This window comes from Lemur catta, chromosome 2 (assembly GCF_020740605.2).
Source record: "Lemur catta isolate mLemCat1 chromosome 2, mLemCat1.pri, whole genome shotgun sequence".
Lineage (NCBI taxonomy): Eukaryota > Metazoa > Chordata > Mammalia > Primates > Lemuridae > Lemur > Lemur catta.
Genome location: NC_059129.1, coordinates 1,231,372 through 1,253,146, shown reverse-complemented (window position 1 = coordinate 1,253,146; position 21,775 = coordinate 1,231,372). Strand labels below are relative to the sequence as shown.

The following is a 21,775-nucleotide window of genomic DNA, read 5'->3' as shown; positions in this document are numbered from 1 at the left end:
CCCAGCACCTTGGGAGGCTGAGGCAGGAGGATCGCTTGAGGTCAGGAGTTCAAGGCTACAGTGAGCTAGGCTGACGTCACTGTACTCCCACCTGGGTGACAGAGTAAGATCCTGTCTCAAAAAAAAAAAAATGGAGGAAGTAATTGGCTTTGAACCTATTTTTATCAGTTATTCAACTTAAGACTATATAAAAATAACAATAACAAAAAACTGTTAAAGTCCTTTTGGATTTCTGAGTTGCAAATAAGGGACTGAGGAGCTGTACTAGTTAATATTTGTCTGTGTGCCATCAACCCATCCCTGTATCTGTGTGTCCCCATCTACATGCATCTGTCTGTGTATTAGAAGCAGCTTCATTGAGATATAATTCATCTGCCAAATGGGTTTTGGCATATTCACAGTTTTGCAACCATCTCTACAATAAATTTTAGAACATTTTCATCACCTCAGAAAGAAATCTGTACCCTTTACCAGTCAATCCCCCCTCTCCCCTGCCCCCAGCCCTAAGCAGCCACCAATCTACTTTCTGTTCTCTGAGGATTTGCCTGGTCTGGACATTTCTTAAAAAAGGAATCATGCATCATAGGGGCTGTGTCTGGCTCGTCAGTCGGTGGGCGTTTGGATAACGCTGGCTGTGCACGGGGCTTTGTGTGGACGTCCGTCTTACTTCCTCTTGGACATTTGGTTCTTTTTTATCATTCCTATCTTTTTGTTTACATTCTCTATTTGATGGGACATTGTCGTAATACCTTCCTTGGCTTCATTAAGCACGGCCTCCTTTAGTTCTTTGGGTATGTAGTGGCTACTTTGAAGTCTTTGCTAAGTCCAACATTTGGACCTTTTCTTCGCAGTTTCTGATGCCTTGTCCCCCCTGTAATGTGGTTCATTTTCTCCTGTTTTGCATAGCTCTTAATTTTTTGTTGGAAAATGTACATTTTAGATAGATTTCAAAGTTTCATGTGAAATTATGAAACTGACATTCTGCGTCAGCAGAGGAAAGCTGGATAGTTTTAATACGTGGTGTAAATTGCCTATCTATTTATTAAACGTAAACATCCCCACGTCATACACGGAAGCAAATTCTAGAAGACACACTGCCAGTCAGAACAGACACCAACTATAGTGGCCACACACGTGTCCACTGCTGAATCCCAGCTCTTGGGTATTATTAGTGTTCTAGAATTTTTCTACAAGTCACTCATTTTACCTTTATAAAAATTTTCCAAAAATCATTTTTAAACACAAAAAATGGTGCTTAGAAAATGGTTTATGACTCGTCATGCGTGTAACCACTCCCCTAACCATCTTTCCTCTGCTTTGTTCGCACATTTGGTTCCTTTTCTTCCGACGTGGAAACGAAGTGGGGCTCCAGAAAGAACCTGCTGGCGGTGAACAGCACCAGCACCGTGTCGATCCTCAGCGAGCAGGCCTTGGCGGCGCACTTCCACCAGCTGGCGGCCGCTGTGCAGGTGTCCCCAAGCTTGCTCAACGTGTCCTTCCTGTCCACGGGGGGCGCGCACAGCCTGTGCATGGACATGCGCGTCAGTGGAGTGTTCGCCACCAAGGTGACTGCCGGGGGTCACGTGTGGGTCGGAGGGAGATCGTCCACACAGACAAGGGACCTGCCCAGTTGGGCAGTTCAGGACAGCAAGGGCCTGGGTGGCAGGTTGAGCATGCGCAGCTCCTCCTGGATTATCTTACTTTCTGCGTCTCTGCATATGTCATGATCATAAAAAAATAATAATGAAAACTCAGGGGTGGCCGGGCGCAGTGGCTCAGGCCTGTAATCCTAGCCCTCTGGGAGGCCGAGGCGGGTGGATCGCTCGAGGTCAGGAGTTCGAGACCAGCCTGAGCGAGACCCTGTCTCTACTAAAAATAGAAATAAATTATCTGGACAACTAAAAGTATATATAGAAAAAATGAGCCGGGCATGGTGGCGCATGCCTGTAGTCCCAGTTACTCGGGAGGCTGAGGCAGTAGGATCACGTAAGCCCAGGAGTTTGACGTTGCTGTGAGCTAGGCTGATGCCACGGCACTCACTGTAGCCCGGGAACAAAGTGAGACTCTGTCTCAAAAAAAAAAACAAACCGACCAACCCAGGGGTATTTTACATAACATGAAACACAGCCTTAACCTGTGTCCAAGAAGGACCCAGTGACCTGATGTCAGGGAGATGGGGTGGCAGTGCTGGGGAATATTCACAGGAGAAGGACGCGTCAGGAGGTGTGCAGTGGGGTCTACAGTCTGTGTCCCACTTTTCCTGACCTTTGCTTTTGCATGTCTGTTGTTCTGTTTAGGATGCTGTTGCTGTCTGGAACGGAAAACAGGTGGTGATTTTTGAGCCTTCTGGGACCACCTTACGGAATGCAGGTGGGAGTCTTCATAGCCCCACGGAGGGGACTCACAGTGCCTTATTTTCTCACCCACCAGTGAGGGGCACTGGTGCCTGTGATGTCGTTGGGGGGTGGCCCAGGGGCTGCAGAGACACCTACGTCAGTCCTCGTGCCTATGCCTGCATTTCCAGAGCCAGTGCTGCTACAGCTCCGTCCTAGCTGCCAGGGCCCCCGGGGCCAGCAAGCCCTCCTGCATTCCCAGATTCCTAAATGGCTCAACAGTAGGGCTGCATGAGTGTAAACAACCACAGTGCTGTCGTGAGTTTCCTTCCAGGGAAGCAGGTGGCTACATGCCCATCATCTGAAATGTTTCCAGCCCGTGGTGTCTTGATCAGGGCCGGCCACTCTCCGAATATTTCCGGGTGGCTCTTCAGAGATGCTCCTTCAATCTCAAACAGCCTCTCATGTCCCACTCATCTCTCCAACTCTCCACATTTAATTTGGCCGCTGTTAGCCTCCTCTCTTCAGCACATGCCTGTGAGTTTCTTGGGGTGCTGTGACAAATCACCACAAATTCTGTGGCTTAAAACAGCAGAAACTTATTTTCTGGAACCTAGAACTCCAAAATTCAGGGGTCAGTAGGGCCAGGCGTCCTCTGAGTCTCCAGGGGAGAATGTCTTTCTTGCTACTTCTGGCTGCTGGTGGCCGCCAGCCCTCCTTGGCTCGTGGTCACAAAACTCCAGTCTTCAGCTCTGTGGTCATATTGGGGCACTTGTGATTGTATTTAGAGCCCCCTGGATAACCGAGAACAATCTCCCCATCTCAAGACCTTACATCTGTGACATTCCAGGTAGTATTGATAGGTTCCAGGGATTAGGACCTGACGTCTTCAGGGGACATTTTTCTGGCCTGTGACAGTGACCCAGCCATCAGGCTGTGCTCCCTCAGCTTGCCTTCTTCTCCACAATTCTTACCTTCACCCTTTTTCACCTTTGGGCTGTCTTACCTCATAGGACTTTTCACCATGCTTTTCCACGGGTGATCACCCACCTTGTTTGAACATCTCCTGCCTCCCTGGTGATGTTTGCCACTTCCCTTCCTCACACTAACTTGGTTTATCTCCTAACACTTTGTTGCCTAAAGTTCTCTTATAACGTTTTCACACTTTGTCCCAATCTGTACTGATAATTCACATCTTCTCCCCTCTTCTGTGTAGAATCCCTAGGAGCAAAGGTGAATTCATTTTCCCCAATGGGACCAATACAGCAGGTGCTGAGATAGTTTCCGGTTTGTGTGTGTCATCGTAGATAAGAACCTCTTTGGAGCCAGACGCTAGGGCTGGTAGCCTCCAGAGTTCCACGTACACGAAGCAGACACTTGCTTAAATGATTGTACTGTCAGATGCTGGGAAAGCATCAGCTCCCAGGCGGGAGAAGGGAGGAGACGCCTCAGGTGAGAGGTCCAGGGCAGGAGGCCCAACGCTAAGTCCCCAGCAGGCCAGAGCCTGCACGCGCCATCACTGCAGGTTCTGGCCTCGGGCCCTGTGCACACAGCCTCGTTTTCCTCATTGGCGAGATGCAGATGATGCCTCCCTCGAGAAGCTGTTGTGAGGGCCACAACGAGTTAGGGACTATGTGGGAATGCCTCTTAAACTGTAAGAAAGTGTGAAGAGATTAGCTGCTGCTGTCCTGATGTTCGTCTTTCGTCTTAGGTACCTTCCCGTGTGAGTCTCCAGTGCTAGCGATGCATGAAGAAAGCGTTTATACGGTGGAGCCAAACCGAGTTCAAGTTCGAACCTGGCAGGTAAATTGCTGCTCCACAGCAAGTGGGCTGTGATGATAAGAAAACTAGAGCAGAATTCAAATGCCGTCTCTAAGTTGAACCAGAGCTTGTTTCCTGACTTGACCTGGGGAAATCAGATTCCCCATCAGGTGGTGGATTGTAAACGTGAGTTCTGGGCAGCGGCTCCATCTGTGGCTGCCACAGACTTCAGACTCAGGGAGACGGGCCGGGGCCTTTTGCAGTGAGCAGGCCCTTGAACACACAGGGCTGTGAGATGGGAGGACGCTCGCTGGGTTTAACCTGCGTCGTGAAGGCTCAAGTGGCATCAGTTTAGGACTTCGTGTCTTTGGCAGCCTTTCCTGCATGCATCTCATGGGCAGGGCCAGCGTGATTGATGGCAGTGATCGCCTCCAAGATGACAGGCCTCCCGCACTCCAGTCTCTTCCCTTCAGGTCGTGTGGAGTGAGGACCCCTGCCCCGTCCACATCCCACACACGCTGCTGGAACCTGGGGGCTGGCGTGGCACATCAGCTTCCCATGGCTGCCATAACAAATCACCACAAACTGAGTGGCTTAACAGCAGAAATTTCTTCTGTCACAGTTCTGAAAGCCAGATTCCGAAATCCAGGTGTCATCAGTGTTGGTTCCTTCTGGAGGGTGTGAGGGGAGAGTCTGTTCCTCGCCTCTTCCAGCCAGTGGTGCTGTCGGTCTTGGTGCCTTGGCCTGTGCACACGTCACTGCAGTCTCTGCCCGTTCTTCACACGGCGTTCTCCCCGAGTCAGTCTTCTCTTCTGTGTCTTATAAAAGCAACTGTCGTTGGATTTAGGGCCCACCCTAAACCAGAATAGCCTCATCTGAAGATCTTTAATCACATCTGCAAAGACCCTTTTTCCAAATAAGGTCACTTTCACAGCTTCCAAATGGACATATCTTTTGGGGAGCCACTGTTCATGCCACTGCGTGCAGCAGCGTTCTGTGACAGGTCGAGACATTTGTCACGACCCGGTTTTAGCTGTTGGTGTGGTTTTCATCCAGCTCTGAGTTCTTCCCCGGGACCTGGTGTCTGGTTTCCTGGGGCTGCCCTGTGTGTGTCCCTGCACCTCCCACACTGCTCGCCCGCTCCCCTGGAGCAGGGTGTTTGTCGTCTGCCGCTGGGCGGTAGACACGGCAGTGCTAGGCGCCAAGGAGCTGGCACAGCATTTTTCTCCCTGCCTGTTGGGTGGGGGTGGGCAGAGATGCTGGAGGGAAGGCGGCCGGAGCCCGTGGGCATCCCAGCCATGAAAGGCCACCCTCCTCACTGCCACCTGCCTTCTCCAGTCCTGCTGCGCTGTGCTGCCTGACTCCACAGTCGCGCAGGGGCGTCTGTTGTGGACATGGAGGTGGAGAGACGGAGTGTTTACGGACAGACCAAGGCACAGCGGCAACAGCAGAGACAGGACTTGCAGTGCCAGGTGTGCGGGGCAGCGGCCCGCTGGGGAGGGGCAACCAGACCGCTAGGAAGAGGCCAGAGGCCTGCTGGGAAACAGCTGACCCAGGAGTCCTGTCGGCAGGGCTCGGGAGGGTGTCTGACAACAGCCCCGTGAGTTGTGTCCGTTTTTTGTTTGTTGCTCTGTGAAATTGCGTAAGGAATATGTGTCGCTGGTGGCAGGTGGGGCGGCGCCCACTGCGCACGGGCAGGTTAGGGCTCTCAGGAGCTCTTCGCACGCCCGGCCTGTGTGCATGCGCAGCTGCTGCCAGTCGTGTGGGCGACACAGTGACTCCAGACACGTAGGGCCTTCTGGCCCCTGACCTGTGTCCTGCAAGGCCAGAACATCGGCGCCCAGCCCTGAGTGTGTTTCCTGGCATTGCCACTGCCTCCCGTGGGGGCCACGCGCTGGGGAGGAGCTGCCGGGTGGGAGCAGTGGTGAGGCGGGAAGGAGCAGGGCGGGGTGCAGGTTGCCAGCGGGTTGAAGCCAGGCGTGCAGACCACATGTTGACTTGTGTTTTCCCGGCTTTGCGTCGCTCTCTCCCTGGAAGATACCTTCTGTGCCCATGCACTGGGACTGGCTAGGGTAGTTGGTGACATTGAAGAAGACGCCACAGGTGAGAGGCTCCGAGGGCCTGGACCAGGCTCTGGGCTGTCACTGAGCCGGGAGCCAGCCGCTTCTTTCTCTCAGAGGACTGTAGCTCCCCGTGTGAAAGACATACTGCAAAGCATGAGGGCTGCTCAGGTGGGACTGTTGGCCACGCTTTCCACAGCGTGTGAAGGCAAAAGGGGCACTTTGAGAATATAAGTGATATGAAATCACTTCCCAGCTCAAAACCCTGCAGGATCTTCCGGCTTCACTTAGAATCGCACTCTTCCCTGTGGCCTGCAGCAGTGGTGCCCTGTGGCCTCTGCCCACTGGCCACCCTCGGTGCCAGCCACTCCTGCCACTGCCCCTCATTCCCGCCGCCTCAGCCTCCAGGATCCTGGACCACGGAGACCTTTTCCTGCTTCAGTAGGTGCCACCTCCTTTCCCTGGAGTGCTGGCCCGGGAATGCTGGCCTCAGTCTCATTTTAACCACTGCGCCCAGACGAGACTTTCTCTTCTTAAGCTTTTCATTGAAGCATAACACGCAGAAAGCACGGGCACCTTGTGCCTGAGAGTACAGCACAGTGACTTTCACACAGAGGACGGTCCCAGGATGTAACTGGCATCCTGGTAAGGTTCCCTTCCTCTCACCAGCCTGCCACCCAGGGGTAGCCTCTCACATGACAATAACAACTTAAAAGTATTATAGGGGCTTCAACAAACCACCTCCACAAACAAGGCCTCCCAGACCAACCTGAGTGGGTGGAACACACCTGTCGCCACAGGTGCTGCTTTCTTAACACGCTGCTCATCACTGATGAGCTTGCTCAGCCGGGGTCATGTGTGTGCTTGCTGGCTGGCCCAGTTACTGTCAGTTCCCCTCTAGACTGGAAGCTCCGGGGCTCTCCTGGGGGCAGGGCCCCATCTTTCCTGTGTAGCGCTAGAGTCTCGCAGTGTGCTGGGCACACGCTGAGCCACCAGTAAATGTTCACTGAATGAACGATGGAGCGTGCGAGGCTGTGTGTGAATAATGTTCAGTAACAAATGTGAGATGCTGTGAATGCTGCCTTCCTAAATGCCTCATTCTTTCGTTTTCCTCAGGGGACTGTCAAACAACTCCTCCTGTTTTCTGAGACCGAGGGCAGCCCTTGCTTCTTGGACATCTGTGGAAATTTCCTGGTTGTAGGGACAGACTTAGCTCACTTTAAAAGCTTTGATCTCTCCCGAAGGTACAGTTTTTGTCCAAATAAAAGTACTACATTTTTAAAATTAGGAAACAGTGTGTTGGGTAGAAAGTGATATAAAAGCCAGAAAATTCATTAGGTTCTCATTTTAATGTTAACTGGTCCCTTCATTTTTTTTGAAATGCCTTATGTGTTTCCCTAAATTCTCAGTCTTTGCATGGTGGTGGAGCAACATAGGGGAGGAGGAGGGTTGAATGGCTAAAGCACAGGAGATTTGGGCTGTGGCATAACTGCTGCATGGTGGATACAGGATATTGTGCATTGGTCAAAACCCACAGAACTTTACAGCGCAAAGAAGTGTGAACCTTAATGTATGAAAATTTTTAAGAAATCATTGAGAACATTAGGGGATCCCAGGGTGGAATGCAGATGGCAGCAAAGCAGTCTGTGTTACACATGTGTGAAACAACTTCACTGAGGGGTGTGGGAGAAAGTGCTGCCCTTGGCGCCTGCGGGAACGAGTGGGGACTCTAGCACTGAGGGCGGAGGGAGCTGCGAGTGAGCACTGTTCTCTGGCTGATAGAGCTGTTCCCGCAGGAGTATGGATTAGTACTGGTAATGCTGTTATTCATATGTGCTGGAATTGCACAACTAAGTACACGGATGGCGGAGCGTAGGAGCCGTGTCTCCCAGTTGGAGGGGAAGAGGCAGAGATGACCGCTGGGGTGATGGACTAGCATTGGAGAATCAGCACAAACTCACGTTTTGCTTAATATAGGTGTAGGTGACCACACACAGAAAATTGCGGTGTGTGTCTGTGCTCCAGTTGGGGCACACATCCCCTGGCACTGCCAGCTCAGAGGGCCTAGCGCAGTGCCACCCCGCGCCCAGACCCTGCTCTCCAGCACCGTCCTCCAGTGAGAGGAGCCGGGGCTCCTTGGAGAATGGCTGATTCCAGGGCTGGGGCAGGAAACACACAAATGAGTCTGCAGCGTCCTGCGGTGCCAGAAAGTAAGGAGGTGCTAAAATCAAACCCAACCACAGAACCCTCACCGTGATGGGAATGGGTCAAAGAGACACAGACCCACCTGACAAAGCTCCCAGTAGCCAAGGTGGGAACAATTTGAGCAACGTAAGAAGTAAAGCAGCATTGGATCATAACCCAAAGTAAAACATGAACATGTGGGAGTCCACACTGACACAGATGGTCGCGGCCATAGGCGGGGGAGAAAAGACAAACGTCCACACGGAAGAGTCGCAGTAGTTCGCGTGGACACCCACCTCATGGCGGGAGCGTGACCTAACTCCGTGCCGCAGGTGTGGGCTGCACTTGGTTCTTTCCGGAGAGCGCAGGCTGCAAAGGGGGTTAACGGCACAGTGGTGGCTGGCAGACCCCACCTCCCCAGGGCGTGTTGGCATCAGCAGTGATGATTCAGGTAGATGGCGTGTGCCCGTGATACAACGTGATGAAAATGACACTTCATCTCGGTGCCCTCCCTCCCCAAACCCGTAACCCCAGTCTAATCGTGAGAAAGACACCGGACGAATCTCGTGGAGGGGCACCTGCAGGACACCTGGCCAGCACTCCTCACAACTGTCAAGGTCACCAAACAGCAAGGACGTCAGAGAAACTGCCACAGCCAAGGGGAGCCTATGGTGACATGACAGCCAAATGTCATGTGGGACCCTGGGACAGAGAAAAGACTCCAGGGAAGACCTGAGGAGACGTGAATGAAGGAAAAACATAATGAGCTACCGCTGCATACCTGGTATCGATTATGTGGCAGCAAACTAGAGGCACCGTCACTGGCAGGGGACTGGTTAAGTAACGTTTAGTTTATCCGTATGATGAAAAACTATGCAACTGCAACAAAGTATAACAAAGCAATCCCCATTTTTCTATGAAAAATCGCCAAAACTTAGTGTAAAGGGAAGAATGCAAAGTGCAGAACAGCATTTTTTTGGTTTTTTTGTTTTTTTTTTGAGACAGAGTCTCGCTCTGTTGCCCGGGCTAGAGTGAGTGCTGTGGCGTCAGCCTAGCTCACAGCAACCTCAAACTCCTGGGCTTAAGCGATCCTCCTGCCTCAGCCTCCCCAGTAGCTGGGACTACAGGCATGCACCACCATGCCCGGCTAACTTTTTCTATATATATATATTTTTTAGTTGGCCAGATAATTTCTTTCTATTTTTAGGAGAGACGGGGTCTCACTCTTGCTCAGGCTGGTCTCGCACTCCTGACCTCAAGCGATCCACCCACCTCGGCCTCCCAGAGTGCTAGGATTACAGGCGTGAGCCACCGCACCCAGCCCAGAATAGCGTTTTTAATAAGCTACTTTTTGAGTAAGAAGAGGAAGGGCACTAAAAACACACATTCGTATCTGCTCATTTGTGAGGTTTAAAAACTCCCAGTTTGGCCTGTGCCACGGTGCACACGTAGCAGCCAGACCTGCATGTGGACCGCACGTGGGAGGTGGCCGAGGGCGATGGAGCGCTGGCGCTGAGGCCCCCTTCTTTCCCTACAGGGAGGCGAAAGTGCACTGCCACTGCAAGAACCTGGCCGAGCTGCTCCCCGGGGTGGGGACCATTGCTTCCCTCAGGTGCAACGCCACTGGGAACAAGATCAGCATCCTCCTCAGTAAGGTGGGGCTCCGTCCTCCCGCCCTTCACGCCGCTGCGCACTCCGCCTTTCCTGCTGGGCCTCCTCTGCCTCGCCTTGGGCCCGCTCCTCCCTTGCGGGTCTCCATGTCCAGCCGCCCTGGTCCCCCCACTTCCTTCCTCTCCTCTCTGCGAGTCTCTCCTGCGTGGTTCCGTCCTCTCACCCCCACTGTACACCTTCCACCTTTTCCAAGCTTTCCTCATTTCTTATTCCATCAGAAGCAATTGTTTCTTCTTCAGAGAAACAGCTCGCTCACCTCTTTTCTGTGTTCTTCATCACCCAACTCAGTCCTCTCTGGCACAAGAAGAGTGACAGGGACTGCTGAAGTTGCACCTTCCAGCATCTTGCTTGGAAGACGTTGATGTGCAGGCGATCGATGACAGCCACCTGCAAAAGGTCTGGAAGGGAGGTGGCAGCTGGGCATAGGGACCCTGTGGTGGCCTTGCTGTCTGTTTACCACCCTCCTTTGTTCTTTCACTCATTCGAGGGACAGTTACTGGTTGCCTGCAGCAGCCTAGGCCCTGTGGTAGGCACTGCAGGTACAGAGGTGCTCGGGCCGGCAGAAGGACTCGGCCCCTGCCGTGGATGAGCAGACGGCAGCCACACTGGCAGCCGCCGAGCGAATGCCGCCCCTGTGGCGAGAGCTGAGCTAGGAGAGCGTAGAACAGCACAGAGGAGGTCGAGGGTGGCTTCCCGAGCAGGTGACGGTCTAGCCAAGATGTGAGGCAAGAGTGAGACTGGGAGAGTGTCAGGGCAGAGGAGCAGCGAGGGCAGAGGCCTGTGTTGGCAGAGCACGGCCTCACCACGGCTCTGCCTCCGGGGACGAAGGACAAGTCTGAGGCTGGCGTGGTCCGTGGGCTGACTTTGACTCGGGTGGAGGGAAGGAGGGTAATGTCGGTACCATGCTTCTAGAGGATTGTTTCTAGAATGTGGGCTAAGGAGGGCAGTGGGTGCCAAAGCCCACTTGGCACCCATTATGGCTGTTCTGGAGGGTTGGCCAGCTAGACCCTGCTGGCCATGCGGTAGGAGCAGCCATAGTGGGGCTTGGTGATCCATTGGCCTTGGCTGTGGGGGTGTCAGAAGGCCCCCCCAGCAGTTGGGTTGGGGGTGGAAAAGAAAACCAGGTGAGGAGCCTTTTGAGGGGAAGGTGGGTATGTCAGCTGGAGGTGCTAGGAGGGACTCGTGGCCTGGCTCTCAGAGGGGAGGGCTGGCTGCGGGGGCTGAAGGGACTGGGGGTATCCCCAAGGCAGATGCTCCCCTGAAAACCCGGCTGGGCCCTGGGAAGCCGAGTGAGCAGGTGCGGTCAGGGAGGTGGGGGCCTCTGAGGAGAAGCCCCCAGCAGGGGCAGGATGGTTCCCTTCATTTCTTCAGCAGCTGGCAGCTCCAGGCTGCAGGTTCACAGAAACAGAAACGCAGCTCACGGGGGCCAGGGACCATGTGCACCAGTCTGGTGGTGCTGGCGGTCCTTGCCACCCTGGGGTGAGGACTCCGGGAACAGCACGGGGCAGGCAGGTGAGACCTGAGCAAGGGTTGTCCCCTGCGCCTTTGTGTGGCATCGAGAAATGAAAAAAATGCAGAAGAAAAAGCTTGACTATGACAAAGGAGTTCATGGTGCCAAGTGGCCCCAGCCCTGCTGTAGCTCTCCTGTGGCAGCACGGGCGGGGGCCGGGCTGTGGCCTTGAGCCTGAGGGGGTGGGGGGTGGGGGGTGAAGAGGCTCTTTGCTCGTCCTGTGTGTCGCAGATGTTTCTGCCAGGTCCTCGTTTGGTTTTCATTTTGTTTATAGCATTTGTAAAGATGTTGAAAAGGTTGTGTTTTTGTGTAATCAGACCTCTTGATTTTAATTTGTGATTTCTTCTATTGTGGTTAAGCTTGTAACGTCTCCTTTTATCTACAATTTTGGCAAATTTTCATTTTCTTACCTTCTTTTTAAAAATACTTATAGTCCATTTACCATTCCAGTATCTGCTAGAATAAAGTTTTCCACCGTCTACCTAGCATGTGGTCCCCAGCACTGCTTTTCGGGTGTGCTGGACCCAAACCCGGCATCTGCATTGTGTCAGGTGCTTGGTGAGCTCTGTCCGAACAAGGCTGAATTTCGGGGCCTCCCTGCCGATAGTCACGAGGAAACAGGTGTCAGTGTAGAGGCTCCCTTTCCTCAGGTTCTTTGTGTGCCCGCCCACACGTGCCTTCCCTGTGCACGGGCTGAGAAGAGGGAGGTGAGGGACCAGGAGCCATGGGACAGTCGCCGCAAGTGTCGCTGTCGCCTTTGCACCTGCACTGCCCCGGCTTTACTATCGAGGACACCCCAGTAAATGTTGTAGCTGAGATTCTTTCCTGGGGTCCTGACCTTAGTGGCAGGTTAGCCAGGACAAGGGGAGAAAGAACAGGGAGACCCACAGTGGTGCTGAATGGAGAAGAAAGGGAGCCGAGAACAAGGCAGGTTGACAACCCGCTGTGTGTGAGGTCAGGGGAGAACTTAGAATTGCTCAAACGAGCGCAGAACAGTTTCTCAGCCTCGGTTGTGCGTTAGAATCTCCTAGGCAGCTCTTAGACGGCCTAAGCCTAAGCTACCCCCAGGGTGGCTTAATCAGACTGGGGCAGGGGCGGTGGAAACCAGGCTCTACTTTTATTTCTTCCAATTCAACAGGCATTTATTTTGCGATTTCAGTATGAAAGGCAGTGTTTGGGTGCAGTTGTAGACCAGTGACACACAAAAGACCCGAACACTTGCCCTCGGGGAGGTTCCTCTGTTGGGCTATTGTTGCTGATGGGGTCACATCCTTCCTCCCACTGTCTGAAACTTTGCTTTAGTTAGTAAAGACCCTAGGTGCACTTTGGGGGTACTAACATAGCTTTTTCTTAAAATAGGATCTCAAAAAAATTGAGGTGGAATTGAACTAAGATAAAATTAACCATTGCAGAATGAACAGTTCAGTGGCATTTAGTACATTCATAGTGTTTTGCAACCACCACCTCTAATTCCTAACATTTTCACCATCCCAGAAGAAAACCCCATATGCATTAAACATTCCTCCCCATTCCCCCTCCCCGCAGCCCCTGGCAGCCACCATTCTGCTTTCTGCCTCTATGGATTTGCCGATTCTGGTCATTTCATATGTGATCCTTTGTGACTGGCTTCTTTCACTGAGCATGCTGTTTTCGAGGTTCGCCTGTGTTGTAGCATGCGTCAGTGCTTCATTCCTTTTCATGGCTGAGTAATATTCCTTTTTTGTTTTTGTCCTTTTTTGAGATGAGGTCTTGCTGTGTCGCCTGAGCTAGTGCGCAGTGGTGTCATCATAGCTCACTGCAACCTCCAACTTTTGGGCTCAAGCAATCCTCCTCCCTTGGCCTTCTGAGTAGCTGGGACTACAGGTGCGTACCACCACGCCCAGCTAATTTTTAAATTTTTTGTGGAGATGAGGTCTTCCTACGTTGCCCAGGCTGGTCTCAACCTCGTGACCTCAAGCAATCCTCCTGCCTCAGCGTCTGAGAGTGCTGGGATTATAGGCATGAGCCACCTTACCTGGCCTGAGTAATAGTCCCTTCTGCAGATAGACCACATGTTGTTTATCCATTTTTCCCCCGTGGACACTAGAATTGTTTCCACTTTTGGGCTCTTGTGAATGGTGCAGCTGTGAACATGCAAGTAGAACCTTTCAAGCCTCCCAGGAGCAACGCCGGGAACCTCAGCTGGCTGAGGAGCAGGTGCAGAATCTGGCCTCCCCCAGCAGGGCGGGTGCTGCCGCAGCCCGAGAGGCTCCCCATTCCCAGCCCTCTTTACTGTGGACAACACTCACCACCTCATGGGCTAGCTCCGAAATGCCCGGCTGTCCTGTCTTCATGAAAGGTATTTCATTTTCACACAACTGTGTGAGAATTGGTTTATCAGAATCTAGATTCTTCGTTTCTAGTTGCATTTGTTTAATCTACTTCAACTAAAATAACATTTCAAGTCATTATTAAGAGCAGCTAGACACAGTTTTTTAGAATTTGTTTTCAATTCTCTGAAATTATAAAGTAGTAATTCAAAAAACGGTTTCAGGGCCGGGCGCGGTGTCTCCTGCCTGTAATCCCAGCACTCTGGGAGGCTGAGGTGGGAGGATCACTTGAGCTCAGGAGTTCCAGACCAGCCTGTTCAAGAGCAAGACCCCGTCTCTACCAGTAATAGAAAAAATTAACTGGGTATAGTAGCGCACACCCATAGTCCCAGCTACTCAGAAGCCTGAGGCTGGAGGATCGCTTGAGCCCAGGAGTTGGAGGTTGCAGTGAGCTATGATGATGCCACTGCGCTCTAGCCTTTGTGACAGAGCAAGACTCTCTCAAAAAAAAAAAAAAAAATGGTTTCAGTGAGATAAATGGTCATTGACATTCAAATTACGAATGCTGAAAGCAAGCTTCTCCTCGGAAGCTGAGTGGCCTGTGCACTTGGTTGACCCCAGGTGTGTTTCTCAGATGTGTGACCCCTGGTCCACGCGGCACCACAAGCTTTCTGACTTTCTCGTCCCCAGGCTGACAACAGCCCCGATTCCAGAATCTGCTTCTACGACGTTGAAATGGACACGGTGACTGTCTTCGACTTCAACACTGGACAGATTGATCAGAGAGAGACGCTGTCCTTTAACGGGCAAGAGACTAAGTAAGATTGTGGTTTGGGAGGATTTTGTTGGAAAAAGTGTTGAGAACAATATTTGGTTACTTCTCAACTGTTAGGCAGTTTGTTGCTGTTTTATACATCAAACTTCAAAAGACCTTAGCAATTACTAGCCATAAAAATACAAAGTGAAACAGAAACACACGTGGGCAGGTGGGATGGGTTCAAGTCTCTAGTCTCTCGTCTCCAGGTGTAAACTTCTGGGATTGGTTGAGTGGAAATTTCTGGAAGGCTGTGGCCAAGGTGCCACGGGAATGGCCAGTGAGTCACAGGATAGAGAGTAACGCATGGACCCCAGACCCATCAGCGTCTCTGTTGGTAGGGAGGGCATTTGTCTTTGTAGAGAATGTAGTTCTAGAAGAATTAATCGTATTTCTTCAGGGAGTTAATGTAATGTGTATTTGTAGTTCCCTGTGCTACTAAAAACCATTCATGGAGCACTAAGTGCTCACGGTGTTTGGCTCATGCTCCGTAACTGACTGCAAAGCAGGGCGAACCCTGCACGGGAGGACGCCAGGTGAGCTGCTCCCGGTCACGGAGAGGCTGCCACTCGGCGGTATGTGCACGGCAAAGTGTGGCAGAACAGAGGAGCATAAGGCAGAAACCTCCAGGCTTGAATCAGTGGCTCACAGAAGGGCAGAGGAATTAAAAATGTTAGATTTGGTGACTTAATTTTTTTCAGTCTTTTTTTTTTAATGCTTGATTACTTTTGCTGGTACTAAAGGCCCCTCCTTCTGAACACACATCCTCTGTCCCGCCTTCCCGAATTCTCTCTGCCTCTCTACCACACACCTTCCTGTAGATCTGTAGATCCTTTTCTGGAAGCTTCTTTCACTTGGTGGGCTCCACCTCACCCCCTCACTGCTGACTTCCCACTGAACACTTACGTCTTCACCCCTCACCTAGCGCAGCCCCGTCTCCCACTTCAGAAAACGTCGCCTTGGACTTTGAACCACCACCCCCTCACACCACCACCCCCCACCCCCTCCTTAGACATCGCCGCCTGCCTCAGCCTCACTTCTAAGTTCCAGGCTCGCCCTGGTGCCACTGTTGTTGGCCACCCAGGTGCCACACCGTGGCACTGCCCTCTCCTTGAATCCCTGCTGCCTGTGCCCCAGTTCCGGTTCTCCTGGCTTTGGAATGTCTCTTAGTTCACGCTCTTCTCTCATCTCCACCTGCTGTTCACAGCTTCCCTTTCAGTGAGTCGCAGGAGCCTCCGGAGCGACTTCCCAATTTGAGTCTTACCCACCTCCCTCCCGTCCACGCTGCGTCCCTTGCCAGGCCAGTCTTGCTGCAAAGGAGCCAGCCTGTGTTCCTGGCACTTTGTGGGGACTCAGTGAACGCCTGTCCAGAGCACCGAGCCGGCCACACCCGCCCCGCTTTCCGCACAGTGCTGGGGCAGGACGTGGCGGTGGGACCCTCCAGCGTGGGGTGCAGTCGGCACCCGTGAGGGATGTTCGTGTTCGTAAGACAGGCCTCTGTACCCCTGCACAGCCACCACGGCCTGCTGCCCAGCAGCATCTGCCCTCCGCCCTGGGTTCATTACAGCCTTCGGGCTTCTCACTTCAGGTACCTGCCCTCTGTTGAGGTCTGTTCCATTTCTTGCCACCCTACATTTTGTCTCCCAACAGTACTTCCTCGAGTTCTGGGCCCATGAAACGAGATGGGAGGGCTCAGGGTTAGCCTCACTCGGTCACTGCTAAGCCCTGGGCTCTGGTCCCCCACCCACAAGCCAGAGCTCAGTGCTGCCTGGCAGGGGGCGCTGTTCTGCTGCAGGGTCTGCCCACTCGTCCTAGAAAAGGATAGGAAGAGTCTGGGACCCTCCACAGACCTGCGGCATCAAAGCATCATGATTCTCTGTCCCCTCAAACTGGACTTTACTCAGACTCTTAACCAATTTGTTAAAATGTGAGTGCACATTCCCACAGGGTGCGCAGTGCCGGGCGCAAAGGCTGGCCCTGGTGGAGCACGGTGGAGTGGAGGCCATCCGACCCCCGGGATGAGTGCGGGCAAGTTGGTGACAGGTACCAGGGGTGCTCTCCTCAGTGCTGAGGACGGATCTTCCCTTTTCTTCTAGGAGCCACCTGTCTGCCGATGAGAGACTGGCGAATCGCATTCCCGTGAGCCATTTCTGGGATCAGAGTGAGCCCCGGCTTTTCGTGTGTGAGGCTGCGGTGCAGGAAGCGCAGGGCACCCAGCCGCAGTCGGCAGACAGGCAGCCCCACGCCAGCCCCACGGTACCACCTGCCACGTCATGTTTGTTGAGACACACGTGGTGACTGTTTGCCAGGCTTACGAGCTTCCTAACGGGGTTTATGAGACAGTGGTCATGACAGTTCTCTGATGCGGAGTAGACCATCTGCCTCACGATTCCCACCAGGGGGAGTGTCAGTGTAAATTCAGAATAATTTCTGTGAATTTGTAATTGCTAAATCCATCTTGAACTCTGTAGTGAAGTTAGGGCGTGTATGTGTCCTCTCCAGAGTTTACGCCCATGGGCTGCTCTACCCTGTCTGTCTGGTCTGACCCAGTGTTGTGTGTGGTTCCCCTGTTATTTCAGCTGTTAATGTTACTCTCTCTAGGGCAGATCTCTTCACTCAGTTAACATGAGCTACCCAGCTGGTGGTGGCGCATCCTGTGATTGAATTTGAGGCAGCGTGTGCACTCCTCACTCCACAACGTTCCCCAACCCTCGAACAAGGCCGATTCCCACTCAGTCTGACTCACCTGAGCCTCAGTCCCTGCCCTCTGTCCCCACCAGCTCTGGGCCTCGGTGGGGCCTCCCACCTCCACTCTGATGCTCTCAGAACTTAACCCTGAGCCCCGTCTCCCCACCACCAGGGGCTGGGAGCCCGATGCTTTCCAAGTCTCTGTCTTACGGGACATCTGATGTTCCCTGGAGTGTCTCTCTCTATGAGCCACTCGTTCCAAGAGGAGTTTATATGTAGGGTCCTCAGGTAAGTTAGCAAAGGGCAGCTGGCCTACAACTTGACTCTGTGCCAAAGGATTTCCCTTACCAGGATGGAAGAGCTTGGCCCTGCTCAGATTATCTGCAGTCTGTGTCAACACTGAGATTTTCAGAAGCAAATCCAGTCCTTGATTCTGAAACGCCAAACGGTAGAATATATTGAGGTGGCATCTCTGTCATTGGAATGGGAGAAACAAAATACCAGAGGCAGCTGGCAGTGTCTGTACGGTAGAAGCTGTGGTGGTGATTCCGGGTGGACGATGGAGAGCACACGAGTAGCCAGTGAGGGGTGGGCCCCGTCAGGGAAGTTGCACCAAGTACCTCTCTTACCTTTTGTGACGATAATTCACAATCACAGGGATTCGCACCGTGGCAGAGGGACAGGCTGCACCCTCCCTTCACCTCTCACTGGTCCCTGCCCTGTGCCCGCCGATGGCGCGGCTGTGGAGCGTGCTCTCACCAGTTCCTGGTCAGAGCAGCCGCAGGCGAGAGTGCAGTCCTGTCTCTCTGGTTCCAAATCATGTGTGACAGGTCCACCGGAGCACTTAGTTTCTCTGTTGTGTGCTCCCTATTCCTTGGAAGCAGAGTAGAGACACTTTTTGTTGTTGATACTATTGATTTTTAAATCAGAGTAAGCAAACCGAAGGGGAGAACTTTCAAAACAAAAGAGCTCTTGTGGGTTTTAGTCACCGACTCAGGGTGGACTGATTAGTTTTTGCTGTAAGAAAAGCAGTCACTCGAAGGGCCCAGGGGTTGCAACCTAGACAAGGTGTGTTGTTCCAGAAGCTGAGCTGGTGTTTCCAAAGTGGAGCCAAAGAAAGGTTGAGAACACTTAGTAGAGACACACGTGGCGGCCACATGCCGTGAGGAGAAGAGCGTGTTCTCCTGTACACACCTGCTCCGCTCCCTGCTTTCTGTGGATGTGTAAATATTTTGGCAGTGAGAATGGAAAGTAGGAGCCAGGTAGAAAATCATATCGCCAAACTAAAAACAGAGCATGTTTTCTTTCTCTCCCAGGCAGAGGTTTTGGTTCTGTCGTTCTTCGTTTCCGAAGAGCGTGGCCTCTTGCTTCATGACAGCTTCCCACGGCCTCCTGCCTACCAGACTCTTCTGGGGATGCAAGTGCCCCATTATTACTTCACAAAAAAGGTACGAACCCCATGAAACATGCACAGGTGTTTTCTGTTCTGCCCCCGTGCCTGGCTGTATTCTTGTAAGCGCCCCAGGGCCCTGAAGTTCGAGTTAGCCCTCGAGGACTGACGGGGCTCTCCACTCAGTAAAGAAGCTCAGCCATCTGCTATAATGTGTCACCCAAAATCCCAAACACTGGGGCCTCTTGTGCTGGGAAAAGTTAGGAGTAGTGGTTTTGCTCTCGGGATAGACAGAAGTCACACAATGAGCAGTGTCATCTGGTTAAGGAGCTCTTGTCATGACCCAGGGCCAGGACTCGTGTCCTCCCCCTTGGCTTTTCCCACTAAAGCCTTGACACCTTTTAGCTTTTCTGTTTTCTGTCTGCTATTTTAGACTTACATATTCCTGCTGGACAAGGTGGCTCATGCCTGTAATCCCAGCACTTCGAGAGGCTGAGGCAGGAGGATTGCTTTAGGCCAGGAGTTTGAGACCAGCTTTGGCAACATAGCAAGACCCCATCTCTACAAAAAAATTGAAAAGTTAGCTGGGTGTGGTGGTACCCCTGTAGTCCCAGCTACTTGGGAGGCTGAGACTGGAGGATCACTTGACCCCAGGAGTTCAAGGCTGCAGTGAGCTGTGATCATGCCACTGCCCTCCAGCCTGGGTGACAGAGTGAGACTCTTCCTACAAGTAGCATGTGTTACTTTTGTAACCAAAGGTGGGGCACTTAAACTGGGACAGGGGAGAATGTTCCAGAGGGACATTTAGAGAAGAGGAGAGACACGTAGGTCTGTCTGTGTGTAGTCATTTCTACGTGGCCACAGAAGCTAACACCAGCTTTACCGCATAAACTGCCAGCAGTCAAAAGCAATTCTGTTGGCTCCACCCACGCTTCTCCCAGGGCTACTAGCTAGTTTTAAAGGATTTGATATAAAGGACATGGGGTGGAAGGTGCTGCCCCTTGGTGTGTGTCAGTTTCGTGGCCGGGTGTGTGCAGGTCTCTGGGTCTGGGGCTCTGCCGGAACTTCGTGCGCGGTGATTTCAGCGTTTAGAACCAGGATGAATTTGGGCACGGCTGGTTCCAGTGTCCCCGTGTCGCAGGTAAAGCAAGCTGCACAGCCACTGGAGGTGGCGTGGTGACCAATGTGTGTGGACTTCTGCCTTCTCGAAACAGGCTTGTCTTTGTGCAGACTGGAAGGTACCGGAGCTAGGTACCAAGTGGAGGGCCTGCTCCGTGTCACCGCGTGGCTCCTCATGCTCTTATTTTTAGTAGGTTAGTGTCACCACACTGGCATTTTAATGAATTTCATTCTTCTTTTGTATCCCTTATGTGCTTTAATTTCTCACTGAGAACTCAAAGAGTTGTGAAAAATATTTTAAATTCTTTCTGTTTAATTTTTCCCCATTAATTTCACACGGTGGATTTCTGTTTCTTCACACGTTTATGAGTCTTTTATTTTCTCTCATTTCTCATCTTCCTTTGTGTTCCCACCACTCTAGTTGTTGTTCCAGAGAGGAAGCATGTATGATGCAGTTGTAAGTACAGACTCCCCGCTTGATTGTTTTTTACCTTAACTTTGTAGTTTCCCAAGATCCTTTTCCTTCTTTATTTTAAGCTGCGACTGTCAGTGCACTGCTGCTCTCTGCTCAGCAAGCGTATGCATTTTCACGAGGTTCGTTGGGAAGCCTGAGACGCTTGGTGCCATCTCTTTATTTGAGCAGGGTGCCTGGCACTTAGCATAGCTGCAGAGGAGCCGGTCACTTCTGGTCCTGGCTTGGCACATGACATGGCAGCTGTTTCCGCGGGTGTTTGTGGTATAGAAAATGCTTGGGTTCCCGATGTTTGCAGTGTAGGGAGTTTGATGAACGCAGCCTGTAAAGTGCTGGTGAAGAACAGCCATGGAGCACTTCCGCTCCGTATGGCTGCCTCACCCAGATGACCTACCACGTTCAGACTCTGCAGCCTGGTCTCCAGGGCTTCCTGTGCCTTCATGTTTGAGGGCGGTAGGTGAGAGGGTGCCCAGCCTCTGCACCCTGTGATGGTGGCAGATTGCTCCGGTCTGTGTGACACGGTGTAATCTGTCCCTCCCTCACAGGGCTCTGGTGAGGACCAGCACGAAAGCCCGGGCAGGGGAACAGGGTGTGGTGGGTTACGAGAACCACGAGTGCTCACACGGCCAGCTGGCCTCTCGTTAGATCCGCACCAAGGCTAACGCCGCTGCAGGAAGGCCGGAGCAGGCAGGAATTCTCTGTTGGTTTTGTGCATGGACATTTTCTGACAGTTAATGCAGAATTAATGCACTTAATGCAGAATTAGCCCAAACTCTTCAGCACTCAGCATCCTGCCTGGTGTGACCCATGGACCCTAAACTCAAGCCACCCTGGTCCAAAGTCTGCCTTAGGGCCTTTGTTTATGCTCTGTGCTGTGCCTGGGGGGCCTCCCCATCTGCAGCTGAGTCTGACAGATCCCACCAGTTTTTGTAGGGTCCCAGTCAAGTGCTGTCTCCTCCCTGAGGCCTGCTCACTGGGGTTGCAGGTCCTCTTGCAAAGGAGCAGAGAGACGAGGAGCTGATGGAACTGAGCTGGGGAGGCAGGTGCCAAAGTGACCCTTCAAGAAGTCACACGGAAACCAGACACAGTTACACGCACCTGCAGTCCTAGCTACTCAGGAGGCTGAGACAGGAGAATTGCTTGAGCCCAGGAGTTTGAGGCTGCAGTGAGCTTTGATCCTGCCACTGCACTCCAGCCTGGGCGACAGAACAAGACTCCATGTCTTTTTAAAAAAAAAAAAAAAAGGCACTGAGTAGAAGCAGATACAAGACCAGTAACATATAGGGAAGCCTGGTCCAAGGAGGGTGTCATGGTCCCCTTTACATGGGAAGGCACGTGGATGTCAGAGCAATGGGACCTGCGAGAGAAAGCAGCAGGCATGAGGTGGGGCTCTCGCCCTGACCGCAGGGAGGAAGGAGCTCTGACTAAAGAGGATGGGGACCGCGGAGGGAGCCTGCGAGGGGC

General features: G+C 52.5%; 1 protein-coding gene across 6 annotated transcripts in view; it reads left to right on the top strand.

The window, feature by feature from the left end:
* Positions 1 to 21,775, top strand: part of IFT140 (intraflagellar transport 140) — an 83,223-nt gene that overhangs the window by 19,943 nt on the left and 41,505 nt on the right. For 3 of the 6 annotated variants that reach the window (XM_045541088.1, XM_045541089.1, XM_045541093.1), the window contains 9 exons: positions 1,362 to 1,565; positions 2,298 to 2,370; positions 4,045 to 4,136; positions 7,271 to 7,398; positions 9,876 to 9,993; positions 14,519 to 14,646; positions 16,739 to 16,898; positions 18,647 to 18,778; positions 20,261 to 20,296. In XM_045541088.1, coding sequence (XP_045397044.1) covers positions 1,362 to 1,565; positions 2,298 to 2,370; positions 4,045 to 4,136; positions 7,271 to 7,398; positions 9,876 to 9,993; positions 14,519 to 14,646; positions 16,739 to 16,898; positions 18,647 to 18,778; positions 20,261 to 20,296 — 1,071 coding nt within the window. The remainder of the gene's footprint in view (positions 1 to 1,361; positions 1,566 to 2,297; positions 2,371 to 4,044; positions 4,137 to 7,270; positions 7,399 to 9,875; positions 9,994 to 14,518; positions 14,647 to 16,738; positions 16,899 to 18,646; positions 18,779 to 20,260; positions 20,297 to 21,775) is intronic. The other 3 variants (XM_045541090.1, XM_045541091.1, XM_045541092.1) reach the window with 2 other exon arrangements.